The 19,249-nt window shown below is 43.3% G+C and overlaps 8 protein-coding genes across 8 annotated transcripts; 4 read left to right on the forward strand and 4 right to left on the reverse strand.

Annotated features, from left to right (window-relative positions):
• Positions 1-239: 239 nt before the first annotated feature.
• On the forward strand, positions 240-2,192 carry EAE98_003748 (uncharacterized protein; the record flags this gene model as incomplete). The annotated part of the gene is made up of 1 exon (XM_038951368.1): positions 240-2,192. One exon carries the CDS (start codon positions 240-242, stop codon positions 2,190-2,192), a length of 1,953 nt encoding a protein of 650 aa, XP_038811841.1.
• Positions 2,193-2,718: 526 nt separating this feature from the next.
• Positions 2,719-4,063, reverse strand: EAE98_003749 (uncharacterized protein; the record flags this gene model as incomplete). The annotated part of the gene is made up of 4 exons (XM_038951369.1): positions 2,719-2,781; positions 2,838-3,152; positions 3,202-3,657; positions 3,758-4,063. 4 exons carry the CDS (start codon positions 4,061-4,063, stop codon positions 2,719-2,721), a joined length of 1,140 nt encoding a protein of 379 aa, XP_038811842.1.
• Positions 4,064-4,442: 379 nt separating this feature from the next.
• Positions 4,443-4,673, forward strand: EAE98_003750 (uncharacterized protein; the record flags this gene model as incomplete). The annotated part of the gene is made up of 1 exon (XM_038951370.1): positions 4,443-4,673. The coding sequence occupies one exon, from the start codon at positions 4,443-4,445 to the stop codon at positions 4,671-4,673; it is 231 nt and encodes a 76-aa protein (XP_038811843.1).
• Positions 4,674-5,209: 536 nt separating this feature from the next.
• EAE98_003751 (uncharacterized protein) lies at positions 5,210-6,962 on the reverse strand (the record flags this gene model as incomplete). The annotated part of the gene is made up of 2 exons (XM_038951371.1): positions 5,210-6,642; positions 6,701-6,962. 2 exons carry the CDS (start codon positions 6,960-6,962, stop codon positions 5,210-5,212), a joined length of 1,695 nt encoding a protein of 564 aa, XP_038811844.1.
• Positions 6,963-9,015: 2,053 nt separating this feature from the next.
• EAE98_003752 (uncharacterized protein) lies at positions 9,016-10,313 on the reverse strand (the record flags this gene model as incomplete). The annotated part of the gene is made up of 5 exons (XM_038951372.1): positions 9,016-9,617; positions 9,682-9,875; positions 9,948-10,002; positions 10,053-10,122; positions 10,170-10,313. The coding sequence occupies 5 exons, from the start codon at positions 10,311-10,313 to the stop codon at positions 9,016-9,018; spliced, it is 1,065 nt and encodes a 354-aa protein (XP_038811845.1).
• A 1,346-nt stretch (positions 10,314-11,659) lies between these two features.
• On the forward strand, positions 11,660-12,513 carry EAE98_003753 (uncharacterized protein; the record flags this gene model as incomplete). Its single annotated transcript, XM_038951373.1, has 2 exons — positions 11,660-12,239; positions 12,299-12,513. The coding sequence occupies 2 exons, from the start codon at positions 11,660-11,662 to the stop codon at positions 12,511-12,513; spliced, it is 795 nt and encodes a 264-aa protein (XP_038811846.1).
• Positions 12,514-13,449: 936 nt separating this feature from the next.
• On the forward strand, positions 13,450-14,307 carry EAE98_003754 (uncharacterized protein; the record flags this gene model as incomplete). The annotated part of the gene is made up of 1 exon (XM_038951374.1): positions 13,450-14,307. The coding sequence occupies one exon, from the start codon at positions 13,450-13,452 to the stop codon at positions 14,305-14,307; it is 858 nt and encodes a 285-aa protein (XP_038811847.1).
• Positions 14,308-15,570: 1,263 nt separating this feature from the next.
• Positions 15,571-17,275, reverse strand: EAE98_003755 (uncharacterized protein; the record flags this gene model as incomplete). The annotated part of the gene is made up of 2 exons (XM_038951375.1): positions 15,571-16,850; positions 16,936-17,275. 2 exons carry the CDS (start codon positions 17,273-17,275, stop codon positions 15,571-15,573), a joined length of 1,620 nt encoding a protein of 539 aa, XP_038811848.1.
• Positions 17,276-19,249: the final 1,974 nt, after the last annotated feature.

A 19,249-nucleotide genomic window follows, 5' to 3' on the forward strand; every position in this document is an offset into this window, starting at 1 on the left:
TACGGCTAACTTAAAAGAAAAGAAATGCGCGAAAGAGAAAAGAAATCTAAAGAGACGCCTACATTCACTGATGTTGACCAATCTTGAGTTCACAAATTGAAGATAAATTCAAGTGAATCTGATAAAACGCAGCGCGTCGATGAACGCCAGGATTAAAACCCCGAGACCCGTACTTTTGGTCGGCTTCGGTATGTTCCGCTATCAAAATTTCTTAGCTCAATTTTCTTCTATTGCCAAAAATGATGTGGAAATCTCATCATGGCACCATCAATGCAATGAGTACAATAATTTTAACAGGAGCAAAAGCTTCTCAAAGAGTAAGTTACATTCTTCAACCATTATATTCATCTTCTTGCTTTGTAAGATATGCTTCGATCAATTCTGGCATAAACCGTGGGCTTCGAAAGTCTAAAGGAATTGGGTTCAGAGGGAAGGATAAAGGACGTCCCAGTCAAAACGACGATGGTGGCGGCCGAGGGTTTCAGATCTCTGGATCAAATTCATATTCAAATCCCCGGCAGGATAGGGGCTCCGGTGATGACTTCGGAAGCAAGAACAAATCTATGTACACACGAGTCAAAGGCAATGGCCGGAACGATGCATTGAAGTCAGAGTATAAAACACCTTCTCCCTTCGGAAATCGTCAGGGTAGGGAATACTACAAGGATGGAACACCTGAAAAGTCACAGAAATTTCGGGCCAAAACTTCATATGGAGGAGAATCTTCTGACAGATACAACGAATCACGAGGTAGCAAATCTGGTTATGAGAAGAAATCTTATGGTTCTTTCGAGGCCCGGGACGGAGGCTCTGGTTATGAAAAGAGATCTTTCAACAGATCTCAAGAACTTCCAGAAAGACGCCGTTTCGATAGGAAGAATTATGAGCGCAAGTCTCGTGACAACAGTTCTCAGGATGAGCAGAAATCCTACTCAAACCCTGAAAGAGCAAACAAGTCCTTCGGGGTAGGGCGTGATAGCTCAACAAAATGGAGCAAGGGTCATACGTACCCTTCAAAATACCCTTCCCGCGAAGAACGACTAGCCACGAAAGCCACCAGATCTGAAAAATCTACAGAATTTCCTTCTTCAGAACCTTCCTCGGAATCTCATTCTAGTTTTTCGCCACCCAAAATAAGTTCCACTTTTGCCCAAAAGATGCCTATCGCCATCCCATACACGACACCAGCTTCTGAATTCCTTTATGGAACATCTGTCATCGAAGCCGCCTTGAACGCGCGACGCAAAAGAAGCAGAAAGCTCTACAAACTTTACATCCTCAAGGGTGAAGATCGCCAAAATGCAGAGCGAGACGGCGCCATAGCCAAGTTAGCTCAAAAGAAAGGAGTCGAAGTTGCTATAGTAAGAGGGCACGACTGGCTACGAACCCTAGACAAGATGAGTCAAGGCCGTCCACACAACGGATACATACTTGAAGTTTCTCCTCTCCCTCGCCTCCCACTCATAAGTCTCGGCTCGATAATCGACCAGGATGATAGCTTCGCCATTAAACTTACCCCTGATCACCAATCCCGGGAAGAGATCGAAGTCAACGGTAACGACACCATAATCAAAGTCGCCAAAGATTCCACTGGTCGCAAACCCCTTATTCTTCTCTTAGATAGCATAGAAGATCCTCAAAATCTCGGCGCCATCCTGCGCACAGCACTATTCATGGGCGTAACAGCCGTCGCGATCTCCACCCGCAACAGCGCCTCCTTCACTCCCGTCGTCTTTAAAGCCTCCGCCGGCGCCGCCGAAAACATCGAGATCTTCTCCGTAAACAAACCCGGAGGATTCGTCAAGGATTCCCAAGCCGCTGGATGGAAAGTCTACGCAGCAGTTGCGCCACCTGCTCCTCGGAAAGCAGATTCGCGACACATGTGGCCTCCCGCTTCTCAAGAATTCGTCTGGACTCACGACCTTCAAGATCCTCTACGAGATGATCCTTGTATCTTGATGGTTGGAGGCGAAGGCGAGGGTCTGCGCAAAGCTTTGAGAGATCACGCTGATGTGCATCTTTCGATCAAGGGTGCAGGTAACCGTGGCAGACTCGATAGTTTGAATGTTAGTGTAGCAACCGGCATGTTATGTGATGCGTTCATGAGACAAACAAGTCGAAAGACTGTTGAGGAAGCAGTTCAGGAAGTTGAAAAGGAATCGGAAGAGTTGGATGAAAACCAGATCTTCTGAATGTATAATTAAATGAGTTATTTGACATAAACTCGCAACTTCTGTAGAAAACCAGTACTCAGAGCTAGAGCGAGTAATATAAGAGTTTAGATACCCCCAAACAATGAAGGGCTTGTAGACGTCTCTCTGGTGCCGACTGCGCCATTGATTTATAAGATGATCATATTATCACATATCACATTGAAAATCATGGCATAATAAAATAAACATTTCAATAATGGGTATCATGAATTTAGTCTATCTTTTCTCATACAGGTAGCATAGCTGTACATCCATAAATATAAGCAACGAGCCCAAGCTCCAGACCTGCAAACAATATTGCCTACGCCGCCGAATGCATGGTAGGTCATATGCAGATTAAACCACGCTAAAGTTGAAGAAGTGGGAGAAGAAGATTTTGCGTGGAGTTTTGGACCGAAGAAGCGGATATTCGGCTTGACTCGATTATTATTTGGATTCGGACGATGGATGGCCAATGGACGGGGAGTTGGGGAGTGCCAAAAGCGCGGATAGAGTCAGGAGTGTATTATGTAAATTTCGTATGAATGATATCGGGATTCTCATGCCAGTCATCAATGCTTACCCACATCTGCAATATCGGTTAGTAATCTTACACCAGAAGACTTCAGAGATGTTGAAACATACCTTTCTGAATGTGCTCAGACCAGCCAAGATACTACCACCAATCCAGGTTGAGTATTTTCTCTCCGGTGGAGCGAAGATCTTAATTCTCATATCCTTAACTGCTAATCGTTGTACTTCGTGAAGTAACCTGTCTCCAAAACCCTTAGTTAAGGTGCTACCACCGGACAAAACAATGTTTCCAAATAGAGACTTCCTGAGGTCCAAGTCTGTGCGATTGATTGCGTCCACCACAATTTGATGGATACCCGGGTATTCCAAACCGATAATCTCGGGATCAAACAGAATCTCAGGTGCTCTGAATCTTTCTGCTCCAATCTGTGAAGTGGTCAGCGCCGTCACTGTGTGTCAATGGCAGATTCCTTACTTTGATCTTATTACCATCAGGTAATGCGTATTCAACAACTTTCCCATCCCCCAGCTTTGCACCAGACCATTCCTTTTCTTCACGTTTTGGATCTCCTGCAACATAGCTTACTTTTTCCTTGATCATTCTCACAACCTCCTTCTCTGCGCTAGTATGGAAAACGTATCCAGCTTTCCGTAATAAAGTTTGCATATATTCTGTAACATCTCGTCCAGCCACATCTATCCTTCGTATTGAGCTTGGCATGGCGAAACCTTCATATACTGGAACTGCATGTGAGACTCCATCTCCGGCATCAAGCACTATTCCAGTCGTTCGCCCCGATGCATACAGTGAAAGGACAGCCTGAATTGAAGTGTATAGAGCGGGGACGTTGAAAGTTTCGAATAGAATTTGTGCAGCCGTATCTCGATTGCTTCGGGGGTTGAGAGGTGGTTCTGTTAATAAAACGGGATGCTGCATGAATGATATTAGTGATCTATCGACTACTGCTTAACTTGCCAGATATGAAGCAATAGCAAACAACTCCACTTTAGACCTGAACCAAAAAACTCACCTCTTCGCTCAAGGTCTTGAGACCTTCTCCATAGACATATTCCCATATCCTCTCCATATCATCCCAATCTGTGACTATGCCATGTTCCAGTGGATATTTAATCTTCAGCAGTCCTCTTAATTCTTGCGCTCGTGATCCAATAAACACATCCCCTTCCAAGGCACCCGCTAGAACTCGCAAATGTTTTGGCCTCCCGACGAATGAGGGGAAGTAACATTTTGGCAGATCGTCACCAGCGAACCCAGCTCGAATCGTACCGGAACCATTATCTAAAACGATAGGAGCATTATGCAGTGTGTCCGCCATATTGATTGTGGGGAGTAGTGGGATGGAGGGAGAGCCAGCAGGCAACCTGGAATTTGGTTGTTTGATGCTAGACTTTTGATTGAAGTTTTAATTCTCAATCCTTCAAATGGCGGAAAGTAGGTAAGGCGAGATGGTGGTTGTGGTATCAGTGGAATTTACCAATTTGCTACTTTAATGCTGCTGTACGTCGCGTTTGGACGCGAGCGCCAAGATATTTTGACAGGGGTAGCTGTGGGTTTAGACTTCACTTCATGCTATCTCACTCTCCTCCACAAACCTCCACAAAACGATTATCACAGTCATCAATCCATATTCCTCTTGCCTTCGAGGATAGTACTTCATTGTATATTCAAATTCAAATACTAAGCATTTTATGGACATGAGACCTCTAATGCAGGTTGTCCAAGATGTTACTTCACATCTAGCTGTGAACTATGAGAACTATGAGCTCTTGAAGGAAGATCATCAACTAGCAATCCATGAAGCCGAACCAGTCCCTCCCTGGTATCAGCTTATGTTTCTTCGATTGGACGAGAGGGGTAGGTGGATTCAACGGGGATCTACTTGCTTACCCGCGATTCAAATGCCAAAGACTGTGGCGAGGTTCTGATTTTCACTAGAGCAAATAACGCAGTCTTGCACAAGATAGTGAGACAAGACTTTTGTTGATCTTGGTTTGAAACGAGTTGGAAAACGTCATGCTCAAAGCTAATATAAATTCGGGATAGAGACTGCCTCTCCAGCTTTATAGTTCAGTCCTCTATGATATTCATGAGTTTTGGCATCTGTCCATTGATTACTGATTGTTTTAGATACACTGTGGTCACTTTGCATTGACAAGAGGTACCTTGAATAGATGTACTTGTAAGTCGTTGAAAACATGCGGAACAAATCAATTATTATGGCTTTTTATAGAGTATCCTGGCCTGCGCCTTGCTAATATCGCTGAAATGCTTAAATCGCAGCTATCCATTTTTGCTATAATCTGATATCTTTGGCCCTCTTCCATGTCATTATATCGCCAGTTTAAGATTCTGCACAGTAAGTGCTACACTCCGGTGTCCTCATCTAATCAAGTCCTGCGAACAACACAATTCAACTAACTTGAGCCTCGAAAAAAAAGTAGATGCTATTCCATAACTTTCTTCAAGATAATTGGCGGAGTAGTTCAAAGGACAACGGGAAGTAAGTAGTGATTCCGTATCCTCTCAGGTAATCGACAGACTCCTTCAAACGCCCGTAGTAATCCTTATCCAACGAATAATGGGCAGCGCTTACTCTTTGAAGCAGTTCCTTCAAACAATCATCTCCCAGAGAATCGAAATCTCTCTTGCAACGGAATGAGCTATTATTATCCCAGCCATAGAGCGGGCCCAAGGCTTCCATCTTTGTATACGAACACTCACCCAAGAAGATCGCGATTTCTATGGCAGGAAGTAGCCCTCCCAACTTCGTGCTGAGTTTGTTGACATCATCAACAAATCCAACCATCTTTCTGCCAAGCAAATCCACGGTTGGACGAGATCCATCTTTGACGAAAATCTCGAGTCTGCGCTCAACAGCGGCGTGAGCCTGTTCTATTTTTGCGTGGAGTTCATCGTAGTCCTTTCGTGCATGGGACGTTCCTACTTCTGGCATCCAAGACGAGAATAACTTATAAGATTCCGGGAAATATCCGTTATGACCAGTAGCCTCAATCTCCTCGATAAGCATTTCCATGGCATCAACCGGCCTGAAAGTTGGGTCTTCTTCCCTGATAGCGTTTGAAATTTGGACAAGTAAATTGTCGGCAGCCTGGTCAAAATTTTCAGTCACCTTACGACCAAGAAGGTCCTTTTTGCGTTCGATATACGAGTGCCGACCAGCAAACAGAAGCAGGTCAAAAGCCAACCCCTTGCCACCAGCCATGGACAACAGTCGTTTGACCTGTGGAAGGCTCTTTTCCACACTGGGAACCAAGTGACCAGGGACATTTGAGTTGCGTGAAGAGCTACTATGGTTTCTGGCCACAGCCGATTGTAATTTTTCTACTATATGGTTGTAGTCGGTCAATATCAATTCCTTCGTGCTATCATAAATAGCCTGAGCGGCAGATGGTCCTTCTACCCAGCTTACTAGTAAATCTCTAGTTCTCAATAAGTGTGGTATAAGGCCGTCATCATCTGCCTCGAAATGTTTTCGTTGGTCGTCCACACGTGAAAGGTGTTCTTCCGGCTCGAAATTTGGATACTCGTCCTTCATTCTTAAGCAGAGTTTATGTACTAGGGAGTCGCAAGGGCCGCAGACAGCTCGGCTTATAGGTGGAATCTTGCCATTGTCCGGTGGCAAATAGGAGTGCTCGCAGAGATAGAGGGAAAGCTCAAAAGCCAGTGAAGCTCCACGAGCCATTCGTGAAAGTCTTCCGATATCCGCCAAGTATTTCCTAGTTGTTTTGAAATTGACTCTGCTATCTGGTTTGTGGCTACATCGCTCCAAAAATTCGCCATGATCCTGATCGATCCAATCACGTATGGATGACGCATAGAAATTTCTAGACGCAGAATCCATGTTGATAAGTCTCTGGATCTTCATAGGGGCACCTAAATCAAATTCTAGTCAGCCATGATTGGGGATGAAAGATGCCAGTCATGCACTCACGGCCAAGCGCACGTTCACTGATAATAAATCTGTAGAGTTCAGAAATGTGCGATTGCACATCGAACTCCTCGACATCCACCGCTGATCGTTCAGACTTGACTGAAGGCGTCACGGTAGCTTCGGCATGATTGTTATCGGTGCGCTCTTCGACATTATCGGAATTCTCAATCTTGATTGCTTTACTTGGAGTTGGCGATATGTCTTCGCTAACATCTGAATTCTTCCTCTTGCGTAATGAAACAGCTGATGCGTTGTTGTTCATTTTGTCATTGATTTAGGATTGTTGATGAAAATGAATGTGGAGGTGGAAGTGCGAGGGTCGAGGGTTGAGCAGACCCTACATAAAATATACATCCAAATTTCGAGGTCACATGGTAAAACAAATCGGTTCGAACACCGAACTAAGAAAAATTCACTACTTTCAACAAATTGAAAATCATCATAAAATCATCAAGTGTAGATTTATGATTGTTCCTTGGAGGGTTTGGATTGTTTTTCAAGCCCATCCAGAGTCTTCATGAATGCACACTTGTCTCTTTGATGTAGAGAACCATTTGATGAAAATTAGAGTACTTTAATTCTACTCTAGGCTTTGAAAGGTGCTACTTTTTAGCCCGTTGAAGTTTAGTACTGGCTGTCAGACTATCATTGCTGCATATCATCTCCTTCAGTCATTGGTTGTATGTTGGCCCTTGAACTCTACTACCTTATGTCAAATTGAGAATTGAGAATCGTGGATAGTTTCAGGGTGTCACTAGTATCTACTACTTGCGTGCCACAAACAACCTTAAATTGAGAGTAACTATTTCATATTCAGTGTCATATAGCTGTAGCTGCAGGTAAGTTAGACGTTATCAATGATTCAATTCTCAATACGGTAACTTAAGTTAGTCCAATTAGACTTGATGTTCACGCTATATATCATCTCAAACTTTAAAAAATCTAGTCAAGTATGTGAGTAATGATTCAGTAGCTACCAGCCTATACTTTACCAATCATTCTTCCTCGGTAATCAATATTTCTCGAGATTTAATTTTTCAGTGGAGAATTGCATTTGGGGCTTTTGTCCTATTCAGCTACATCTGAAGGGAGATCAGTAACTTCCAGGTAAAGATTGGACATTGAGGCTTTGATGTTCAAATGTATGTGAAATATCGAAATGTACTGTTGTATTAATCCATGACGAAGGTCTCAATCTGTTCATGATATTATCCATGAGTTTACATAATATAAGCAAAGATGTATAGATACAAAGATTGATCCATAATCTAAAGTGCAGAACAATCGGAAGTCTAGTACATTGTTGTCTTTCTCTGAGCTGGGGAATAGTCGCTATGTCTACAGACAATCCTAAAAATATAAAAATATAACAAAGTGTAAAAGGGCCAGAAAGGGGAACTTTGAAATGGGAAAAGAGAATAGTCCTGTCACCTGAGTAGGCAAGAGAAATTTGTGGATCTGGTCGAACACTATGCTTCTGATAAAATGCCCGGCAAACAATATAGACCGTACTAAATCCACACTCGTCGCATCCGATTTGAGTAAAAGCACTGAATCATTAGTTTCTTCCAGCTTATTATGGTTTGAATCTTTTACATATCCCTGATCTGTTTTGGGCATATTCTCAGTACGGGCCCTCCGCAAAAGGTCAATTTTAACCTTACGATATATCTGATCAAGTGTGTCATCGTGTCCCTGAGGTTTGGATCTTGCTTGAGGTGACAGGTTGCAGTGATAGTGATAATGGCGATGCAAACATTGAATTGCACACTTTGCAGCGAAGATATAAAATATATTGATAGAAATACATGAGAGCCCTCTCTTTTGATACTGATAACAAGACCCTTGCCAAATAACAACCCGTGAAATAATAGTATAAATACAAGAAAAATCTAATTTTAGGCACCATTTGCCTACAAAACCTTCCATGGTTTTCTTTCAAGGCTCAAGTTCCCTAAACTAACACCGAATGATACAATCCCAAGCATCACCAATATTGAAACAAAGCAGCAACATCCTCGTCCAAGATAACTCATAGCCATGGTTTGCACCACCAAATCCAACTACCCAATACCACCGCAGTAAGCGGTCCCGTAACCGCCCAATATAACCAAAACCACTCACTCAAAACTCCACTCATACGTTCCGCCTGCCAATCAAACATCGACCCACTAAACAATACCGCAATATACGCACCAGGTAGAAACGCCATCAATAGAAACGCAATCGTCTTGATTGCATTTGCATCCCCTTTCCGAGCCTCCATCATCGAAGTAGTAATTTTCGATTCCCGTTGCATAAGCAGATTCTGTACGCTACCTATCTGAATCTTCACGATTCGTCTCTGTGCAATGACACGAGAAGATAATTCGACGTTCCAGCCAAGAAGGAATTCGCATTTTTCTCGGAGGGCGATGTTGGCTTGTTCCATCCAGATCATGCGTCGGGAGAAGAGTTGTGAAATAGGGGCCGCGAATAAGTGCTTGCAGGAGATGAATATTGGATCTTACTTTTACTTCGTAGAGGGCTAAACGGGTGGATTCTCCATTTAGCGAGCGAGAGATGAAGGGGAAGTCTGGGAGGGGCGATTTGTCAGGTGTGCTGTAAGAAGGGGATGAGGTGGAATGGTAATCGTGATCGTGGATTCCGATTGCGGATTCGAGGTTTCGGAGGCGGGATGTGGTTCGATCTAACTGCGTTCGGTGAGTGTCGAGCATTAGCTCGGCCAGAATTAGAGGAAGGAAGAGCGGATGAGTTAGGTATGTGGATTGCAATAAGATATAGTGAATGAATGATTCGTGAGTTGGATCTTTGGAGTTCTCGAGGAGAAGAGCCGTGGTTACTTTGGTATTCTGGTTGTAAGAAAGACCAAGGGTGATGGATTCAAGGCGCCAGCGATGAAAGTGAATTGCTAATGCTAATAAAGAGTGAATCCATGTTAGTAACATATAGTGAGTTAGAGGGTGTGAATTTAAACGTACCCATACCCAAATGGTTTCCATGAGTATCAAATAGAGTATTATGAGAGAATCGTGGAGGTTCAATTTGGTCCGGTGCTAGCATCTGTGCAAATGCTGCTGGTAGTTGAAGGCGGCTCATAATCACTTGAAGTGTATCATCACTGAAAGTCATCCCAACAGCTTTCTTATCGGAATTCATTGCTCTATTTGTAAACCTATTGCTCTTTGATTAGTTTGGGCGTCAAAATCATGAAGTCACGAGCTATGTGATGGAGGAGATCACAAACAGCAGTCTTAGAGCACCCATTTTTGATGTCTCATTACTTGTATGAGCAAAGGCATCTATAAAAACGTTAGAGTATGAATTAATCACACCAATAGACCCACATTACCTTTTTGTTCAAGCCAGCTGGGAATTTGATCTTCTGGTATTTTTCCTCGGATTACCTCAGTGGGACCATTCTACAAAATCTGTTAGTAAATATCGAGAATCAGGGGGTTTCACGAACATTTTTCGGCCATATCTCCACAAAAGTAGTCCTCCTCAAACCTCTTGTGGACGGACTTAAAACTGACGAAGTCGGCGTACTTTCTCCATATTCTGCTATCGCGGGGAATGCGCTAACGCGTCTGTGCTGCTTCCGCGGCGGCATTTCTTAACTCTTTCCTTTCATATTGAAGATCTTCTCAAGGAAAGAGTTCATTCCAAAAATTAATCGCGGATGGCAACTTAGGTGGCTGATCGTCTCGTTTAGAGGAGTGGCCCCCATGAAGACTTAGCCGCGTGTAACCACACGGTACTGATTTCATACGCAACTCGATTCAGCAGCAATCCCCCTGAATTCTCATCGCGTAAGCTCAGTATAAGCCACTGCATGATAATATGACATGCAGAATCAGCCCGGTGGGATTCATATGTGAAATCTGATTCGTGGACTACCGCGGCAGATGTTTCAACAATGAAATTAATCGTGCAAATCCCTAACTTCGCCCTGGGTGCCGTCTACGCCGTTGGGATACAGAAATAATGCGAGGCTGACAAATATAATTTCAGTATTGACGGATTTTGCGGTTTATGTTTGTCTCATTGTATAAAGGCTAGTCTATTTTGAACTTAAAGTTTGAACTTTGTGTATAGCCTTCTATAATTACCAACCTAACATTAGCAGATGGTACCGTGTCAAGTCAGAGGGAAATCTAATGCGGCTTGCATCTAGTTCTCGCTTGGGATCATCCCTTTTTCTGGAAGTATCTATTCAAATCTTAGGTTTCAGGAGACGTGGTATAATGATAACGAGCTTGTTCCATCTTTTCCTGGTACATCGATGAAGACGTGCTATAAAATATGAATGATAGTTCAGTCGGATCATTTGGAAACGAAGAGAATAATAGCGACTTGATTGAATGTATAGGTTATGCTTCTTGTGCCGTCTTGAAATTGATCATTCTTAGCATTTGAGTTGCGTCCTAAAACCAAACGAACCAAAACAGCAATCATGGATGAACGGAGATGAATTTCAGGCAGTTCTGCTTCACGAGACGTAGTTGAAAGATTGCACAAATCATGATTTAGGTAGCTTTACTTTGCTGTGGCAGTAAAAAACTCGAGGAGATTGAGAGGATATTGCGGGTCCATAAGTTTCTACCACTCTTCGATCAGCATGACTTAAGTCAGTAGCTTCCTCGTATCATGCGGCCTTCATGTCAAATCTGAAGAAAAACAAAACACATGCGCATGCAGATAAACAGAAAGAAACAGGTCGCAAAACTGTTTCACGGAAAGCTACATGACAAGGTTGTACATGACACTATATTTGATTCGCCATTATGGCTTATTATTTTGATATGAGTTCACCCTGGTACTACCAGACACATCTTTTAGAATCGACTGTAAATTATCGTCTCCAAGCCCTCGCACGATTAATCGTTGTCACCCATCTCTTCGCGTAACAAACAATTGTTCTTTCACTTGACTATTTTCCAGCAAGAATTTCTCGTTATGTCGGACAGAAGTCGTAGAGAGATCTCTTACTTTTGGAAGGATGCCCTTCAGTGGACTATCTTCTGCGGCATAAATCCCGTCGATTACCCAGCTTTCAAAAATGGCCACTTCAACAGTATAATCTTGGAAGGAAGCGATCCACTCCAGTCTCTGGAAGAACTTAGAAATTCTAAGGAGCTCAGTGATGAAGAAAATGCAGTCGTTGAAGGCTGTATCAAAGCATCCAAACCTTTATTTCATAATCCTACGTACAATAGCCACAATCCCTTTTTAATAGAGTACGAAGACCTCTGGAACGAGGTCAAAAAACTCAATCAAATGTTCGGGAATGACGGTGTTCGTCAAGGCAGATGCCCTGTTTGTACGAAACGAGTGCTAGAAATTGAGTACATTTTCGACGAAAACGGAGTTTTGAAGAGGATGGCAACGGATGATGCAGTCCCAGTGGAAGAGTTGAGACCCAGACTTTGGGATCCAAAATTTCACGATTCCTTCATGAGGGCAAGGGATAAGCAGTCGACGCCAATTCTTAAGGAATACACTTCGAGTGACAGAGAATTTGTTGATAAGCCTACTGGTAAGTCTAGTCCCCGTCGATGAACGTTGATGAAGAGTATTGTCTGATGAATATTGTAGATGATACGAGCCCTGGAAGCACGGAGGATGAACTTAAAGAAGAAGTTGCAAACGATTCAGATGAGTTGCTAGAGCGGGATGAGATGAACGTTCGAGATGAGGCAAAGGCTGAGAGTACTGACAATGGTGATGAGTTGGCTGCAGATTTGTCGGATAAGTTTGGCCCTCTAACCTTTCTAACCTTGATTGGCACGGATGAGAAGACTCAAGAGTAAATCGTAACACTCATTGTGTGTGCGGTGGTGGTTCAGTCTCGCCGTGGCAGGAAAGAATCAATTAAGTTGATGATGATTTGCCTGACAGTGACAAACTCTGTGATTGCTACGCACATGACTTAAAAATTGTTAGTTGTCTCGATTGAATTGGTAATAAATGTAGCTCGTGTATGCAAAACTGCCATGTCGCTCTAAGTCTTTCCATGTCTGCCTTTAGCTTCGCCCTGAAAAGGTGTACAGTTGTACTGCTTTGAGAGGATTGAAGTCTGTCAATTGGTCTATAAGTTGGTGACTTTACTTAGTCACCATCGTTCCTGACATACTGCAAATGTCGTCTTTGCTTTGCATCAAGCCTGCTTCCAAACATTGGAAAGATAGGTGTAGATAGTCTGCTGGTCAAGTCCAATTAGCCACCTGTTGGATTTTTAAAACCGGCCAGAATTCTGACATAAAACCAATTCTTTGAATTACCCAAAGCTCCCGTGAAGTTCTCGAGGACGTGACTTTCCGTTCCTACCTAACGTTTAAATCATCGGCAATTATTTCCTTCCAGACAAACCCAAGTTCGAGACTAAAACTCGTCAGCACCGATCAGTGGTGAAATCCAAGATGACAGATGTGCACTACTGGGTGGAACTAACAAGATACTAGCTTCAACCACCCCGCCCTTAAATATGATTGATGACACCTTGAATATCGTTTCAATCTTCTTTTAACAGAAATCTCTACCAAAACTATCTTACCTATGTACTTCACCATCGATTGCCAGTCAATTTGAAAAATTCCACCAGCTTCATATATCATCATCACCTATCATAATCACCATTCGTCATCAGGTATTCTCAATATTCATCTATATTCTACAACTTTACCTCGAAATCATATCAATCTCTTCTATCAATCCTATCTATTGAAAATATCCAAACTTGTTATACAATGGCCGAGCATCCTTCTCAGATTCAACTCCAGCCCGACCAGAAAGAAGTCATCCGAAGTTTCATGAGACTACCCTCCGAAGTACGTCGTAGTATCTGGGAATATGTCGCTGAAGAAGCAATAAAAATCTTCTGTGTCAATGACACTCAGGATACAAGCATCTTTCTAAGCGATAACGAAGTAGGTGGAATCGTAAGGAAGGAAAATACACACAACTGGCCCAATACGTTCGAGCTCCCACACCTTCATCGCCTGACTACCCTCAAGAAGAAGGATCTCGTGTTTCCCCTCCTCCATATCAACAGAGAGGCCAGGGAAGTGGCATGGAATGCATATATCAGTGTGATAAACGATCTAGGGTTTCTAGAGCACTTCTTCAAAGTACTCTACACGAGAAGATATCGCTTGAGTAAATCCACTCGGTGTAACCGGAGGGATAATCCAGACGCGATATTCGTGGATTTAGCGCAGGCGATGCAAAGTATACAATCTCGCGCGCTGATACGCCCTGGAATGGGGTACGACTGGACAAACAACGGAGCCGTCCAGCTATTGACTGATGTTCACGAGACTCTACATTCCCGCGTGATGGAACCTCCCGGATTTGCGTATTGGAGTCTGCAACTCATGCCGGGGGCTGAAGCGTCCGAACAGTTAGACGAGCAACAAGGCCCTTTCATGTCTCATGTGTTACTTCCACAACCTAGTCCCGAGCCTAAGTTATGGGAGCTTAGAGAAGGTGCTTTTGAACCTACTTTCGTCCAAGGTATGACGGCATATTTGGACAATTTCGAGATGAAGCACATTTTTAGGCAATGTCTTGGAAGTATGTCGACTATCCTCGACATTTACGATTAGAAATTTAATGTCTCTCTAATTCAAATTATGAGATGTCATAGATTGAGGAATTCATTTGAAAGAGAGGAAAGGAAAAGGACAAGACAGGGGGGGGCTCAAAGGGGATAGAAATTATATGGTCAAGAGAAAGGGAAACAGAAGCGGACCAGCCAGAAGGAAAAAGGAAACAGATAAAGGGGATAGAGAGAGAAGATACTCACGGATCAAATTTCCAAAGCTATCGAACCTTCAGAACAGAACCATCCTCATATCAAGAATTCATTCAAATGCGACTATTGGAAAACGGAGCCATCAACAACTTCATTCTCGTTTTCGATTTCAGCAACTCTCTTTCTCCGAACTCTGCGCACCTTTAACTGCGTATGTAAAAGACTTGATTGTTTTACATCTTCCTACAGAAGAACCCCGACTTAAAAGCACAAGACTCAGAACTATTCAGCCGCTCAACACTCCTCCCAAACAGCATTCCTATCAGAAAGTGTCACTACAACATTTAGCGACCCAACGACTCTCATCCTACATATCCCAGATATCACCTCCAATTTAACGCACTCTCCCTTCCTCTTCCCTCATCAACAACACCCGGGATCAACCAAAACTTCACACCGCCGACATCAATAGACGATACGCCTCCTTCTGGGTTACCCACCCATCTTCACACCCCACCACAACCAAGAACCTTCGCATATACCAACCGACTACCGCTTCCGCTCGAATTGCGCGAAACGATATCTTATCACGTATTTTCGCACACGAATACTGAACGGAGTGCGAATGAGAATAGTAGTAGGAGTAGCGGAAGTAGAAGCAGCGAATCATATCAAAACAGAGGCACTGGAAGTAGAGGATCTTATGTTTTATACAGGAAATGAAGTGATATGTGCTCGAATATTTATGTGTTATTTGGACAAGGTTGTCTATTTTACGTTAGGCTTGGAATATGGGATCATTTTCACAAGTAAGAGGAGAGGGCGAAGATGAGGAAGCTTAAGATACTGACTTGGAGCTCCTAAAGTAAATACTGGAAAATGATAGTCATATTAATAGTCCCGAGATAACCTCATAATAATCATGCTAGTCCAACAACCTGATCCAACAGTGATTGAACCTGATTCAATCCGCTTATTCAATGTGCCCTTCATAACTTCATACCGAATGTCGCCTCGAGTGTCTCCCATAAAAACGCCACATTATGCTATGCCATGCCATTCCCTTAAAGCCCATTTGATAGAACATATGCAGTAGCTCTTCTGTACCAAAATTCTAAGCTCCCGTCCCACCTTCAGGCGTACCTTTGGTTTTGTCTCCGCGTTTCCAGAACTTTTGCAACCCCTTTTTAATTGAACCTGGCGTCTGTGGACTTTTTTCTACTACAGGACTAATTGCCTTTGCCTCGGGACCATTTAGCCCCAACATGCTCAACATGCTCAATCTCCTTTGCTTTTTCTTCGCCGCGAGACCAGGTTCGGGGACAGATGAGGAAGGGGGCCATTCACCATCCCGTTTCCATCCTTGTACGCAGCTCTGTATGACATCGGATAGATTGATAGGACAACTAGGTGTCAGTGATTGCAGAATAACTTTGTCGTATATGGTGCTGTAAGCTTGAGGGGTGATGCTCGCTCTCATTGCATTATCTGGTGGTAGTAGTGATTTAGCAATTGGCACTTCAGTATCCCATCCTTCTGAGTCTGAGCAATCGTCCACAGGTTTGCGGTCATTTCCATTTGAATGGACTGGTAAATTTTCGATAGCATGAAGCTCCCGTCCGGATGGAGGAGGGACACGTCGGGCGCAAGTCCATGCATCACGTCTTTCTACATAACAGTGTACCCCTGTGTTCCACTCCATTTCCGCGGCAAGCTTCTTTTTGTGTCGGCGTCTTCGTGCAGCTCGTCTTTGTTTGACCAATTGACCTACACCATCCGGGTTGTCAAAACGGAAAGGACTTTCTCTATCCGGAGAATTAATGTTGATGGGCCCTTTGGGCGAAGTAGGATCTTCACTCTCGCTCTCAGTGGGATCACTTTCCCACTCGTCTCTTTCTCGCCACTCTTCCTTATACGCAGGGCTATCCGCACTGGTGACTTGGAGTTCATCTAAAGAAGGCTCCTTAAGTAATGCATCCATTATATTCATAGGTTCGTTTTCTTCGGCTGGCCAGGTCCAAGTCCAGTCCTGCTTCACATTCTTCTCCAAGTATTGTCGAACTGCTTCTTTTTGAGTCGCCCTGTCCTTACTTGTCAGCTCGGCCTCATAGACTGTCAAGGCATTTGGATGTGCCTTGACACGAGCCATTCTCCGACGAGCTGCTTTAATTTTGACGACATTCATATCTTCATTCGAGGTATTCGCGAGATCCGCAGTAGGATTGGCGCTTGAAGTCTGTGGATCTGTAATAATAGAGTTTATTGATGATTGACAATGCTGTTCAGTGTTAGGAGATATTGTGGTTGTGGCAGCAGTCGCAGATGTAGAGGGCTGGGTTTCGGTCGGGGGGTCTCTATTTTCGAGTGGTCGTACGGTAGATATTGGTGGTACGACTATTTGGGAAGCAGGTATGATTAGAATGTACTTTCCACAATGTATTCACATGATGCAAAAATTAAACATTAGCGGTTGTCCTACCTGAGGTGGTATTTTCCGCAACCACTGCCCCTCCTGTTGTTGCCGCATCCATTATCAACTTTGACTCGTTATCAACGGCAGATTCTTCGACTAGGCCAAGGCATGATTGCGAATGATTGTCTGGAGCATTAAGCTCTTGTGGATCTGGTGCAGATACGGGCACGATATCCAACATTTGAGTTGTAGATGATTCCAAATTCATCTTAGCTGTAGTGGCTTCTTGTTCTTTAGTATCCGTAGTCGCATTTAGATCAGAAATATTATGGTGAGGGTTGGATCTAAGTTCGTCCGAAATCATTACTGGATGATTTACCACGCCGGCAGATAAATCTTGAGACATATCGCATGATTTAGTAAGACATCTGAAGATATGACAGAAATATCTTATATATACGACTAGGCTCTTAATTGAGTGATTGGTATCGAAGATATAAATTTTGGAGGGCCAAACCGAACATTTGATAAGATGGAAGAACTTGCTTTTTATGACTAATCAGTACTAAAGGTTAATCCTTGAATTGATTTGCTTGGCTTTCGGTAGGTACCGTTTGTGAAGATCTGAAGAATGTTGCTTATTCTAACGTTTATACTGCATTCAACGTTACATTAATACGCACTACATCTAGACCATCGTCGGTCATGACCTCGTTCTTCTCCCGAATGTATCTAGCGCTGTGCATTTCTCAAAGGTAATTGGGTATCTAGATCAATGGGATCATGAAGAAGCTCCTCGTATTCTTGTTCCACGGTAGCAGAAAGTAGCATAAGTCTAGATAGGTACTCATTAGCATATTCACACATCGATGTATATATTCCCTGGGGGACAAGACATAGGACCAGTTTAATGATGATTTGGATACCATGTTAGCGACTCCACTCGACGCCTGCGTTTGCTTTACTGTAACTGCTAAATGACCATGTCACGTGATTGAAGATAGCACTATGGTTTGTTCTACACCAACCTTGGAAGCTATGTAGAGCACCGGTGTCAATAGGAGCTGAACGTCAAGTCTCACACTTACCCTTGATATATGTTCGGGGCTCAGCGCAATATTCCATATCAATATCTGCTTGATAAGTCTGTATATTGCAGTGGCGTATCGCCAGCTCGATTTCTGTTTTGCTTTGAGTCTCTGTATGTCAATGAGATCGTCTGGATTTTGGTGGAATCCCGGCATTGAACCACACTACAACTAATTCTCTAATATCGGAGCAATGCCATCGCATTTCATAACTTCACAGGTTTATTCCTTGATTTTGAAAGACTGATTTTCGACCCTGCACATTCCAGCCTCTATTCTACAAACACGGAAGACGATGTATAGTTGACCATCAATAATCTGAAACAAAGTTATCTGGCGGTTGTGCGCTAAGATTTACTGAGATTCCCAAGCTCGAGTCTTGCTACAAATGGCTTTTCGAATCTAACCATCTGTCTTTCCACAACCATTTTTCTTCACTGGTGTGTTACCCCTGGTCTACTTTTCCCCAAACCTTGTTCATGAATCTCTCAGCAATAAAGATGAATCATGGATTTCTTGAATTTCATCTTAGATATTGGTTGAAACATATCTGTCATTTCTGCGAAAGCAACTCCGTCTATGTTCCACTTATAAAGTTCGATACCAATGACCAATCCATTAACGTGCCGGCGTCACCCATATTTACCTCGATCACTTCACAAGCAAATGATATTTATGGTTCATTCTCTGAATCAAAATATTTTCAGCTCCTATTTTAGGCGTTCTTACGCTCAAGGCACTCATTCTATTATGGTTATTCGCTTGCCCAATGACAGTGCTACAGGAATTGCGGGTGTCTCGACACCCGTAAACCTCGATTGGTCCTTTTGTATCACTGCTTCCGAAGACAAATTCGGTCGGAACAAAGGTAAGGAATAATCGGATGACAACTAACGCCGATGAATTTCCACAAAACCCTGAGGCTTGCTAGTATCTTATCGGAAATCACTACAGTCGATGATCGTGTACTTGAGCCATCGAGCAAAGTCATCATTAGTCCCGCCTATCAACAACTTTGGGCCTTTAGAGCTGGCCTTTCTGGTGTAGAGTCTGATCCTGCGGAAGCTGCGCAAATATCAAAGCACATTAGCCGTCTTTGAATATGTAAGAAATTAGAGGCTTCGCTGTTTGATGAGTTGCGGCAAGGTATCTATCAGACAGTAAGTGATAGCTTTACTTGACAAAACAAACAGCCTGTATGATCACATGGCATGATCACATGGCATGATCACATGGCATGCTTCCTTCACCCGCTTCATCACCAGGGCCCCTACAATCAGCCCTGGATCGAC

This window comes from Botrytis deweyae, assembly GCF_014898535.1.
Source record: "Botrytis deweyae strain B1 chromosome Unknown BDEW_007, whole genome shotgun sequence".
Lineage (NCBI taxonomy): Eukaryota > Fungi > Ascomycota > Leotiomycetes > Helotiales > Sclerotiniaceae > Botrytis > Botrytis deweyae.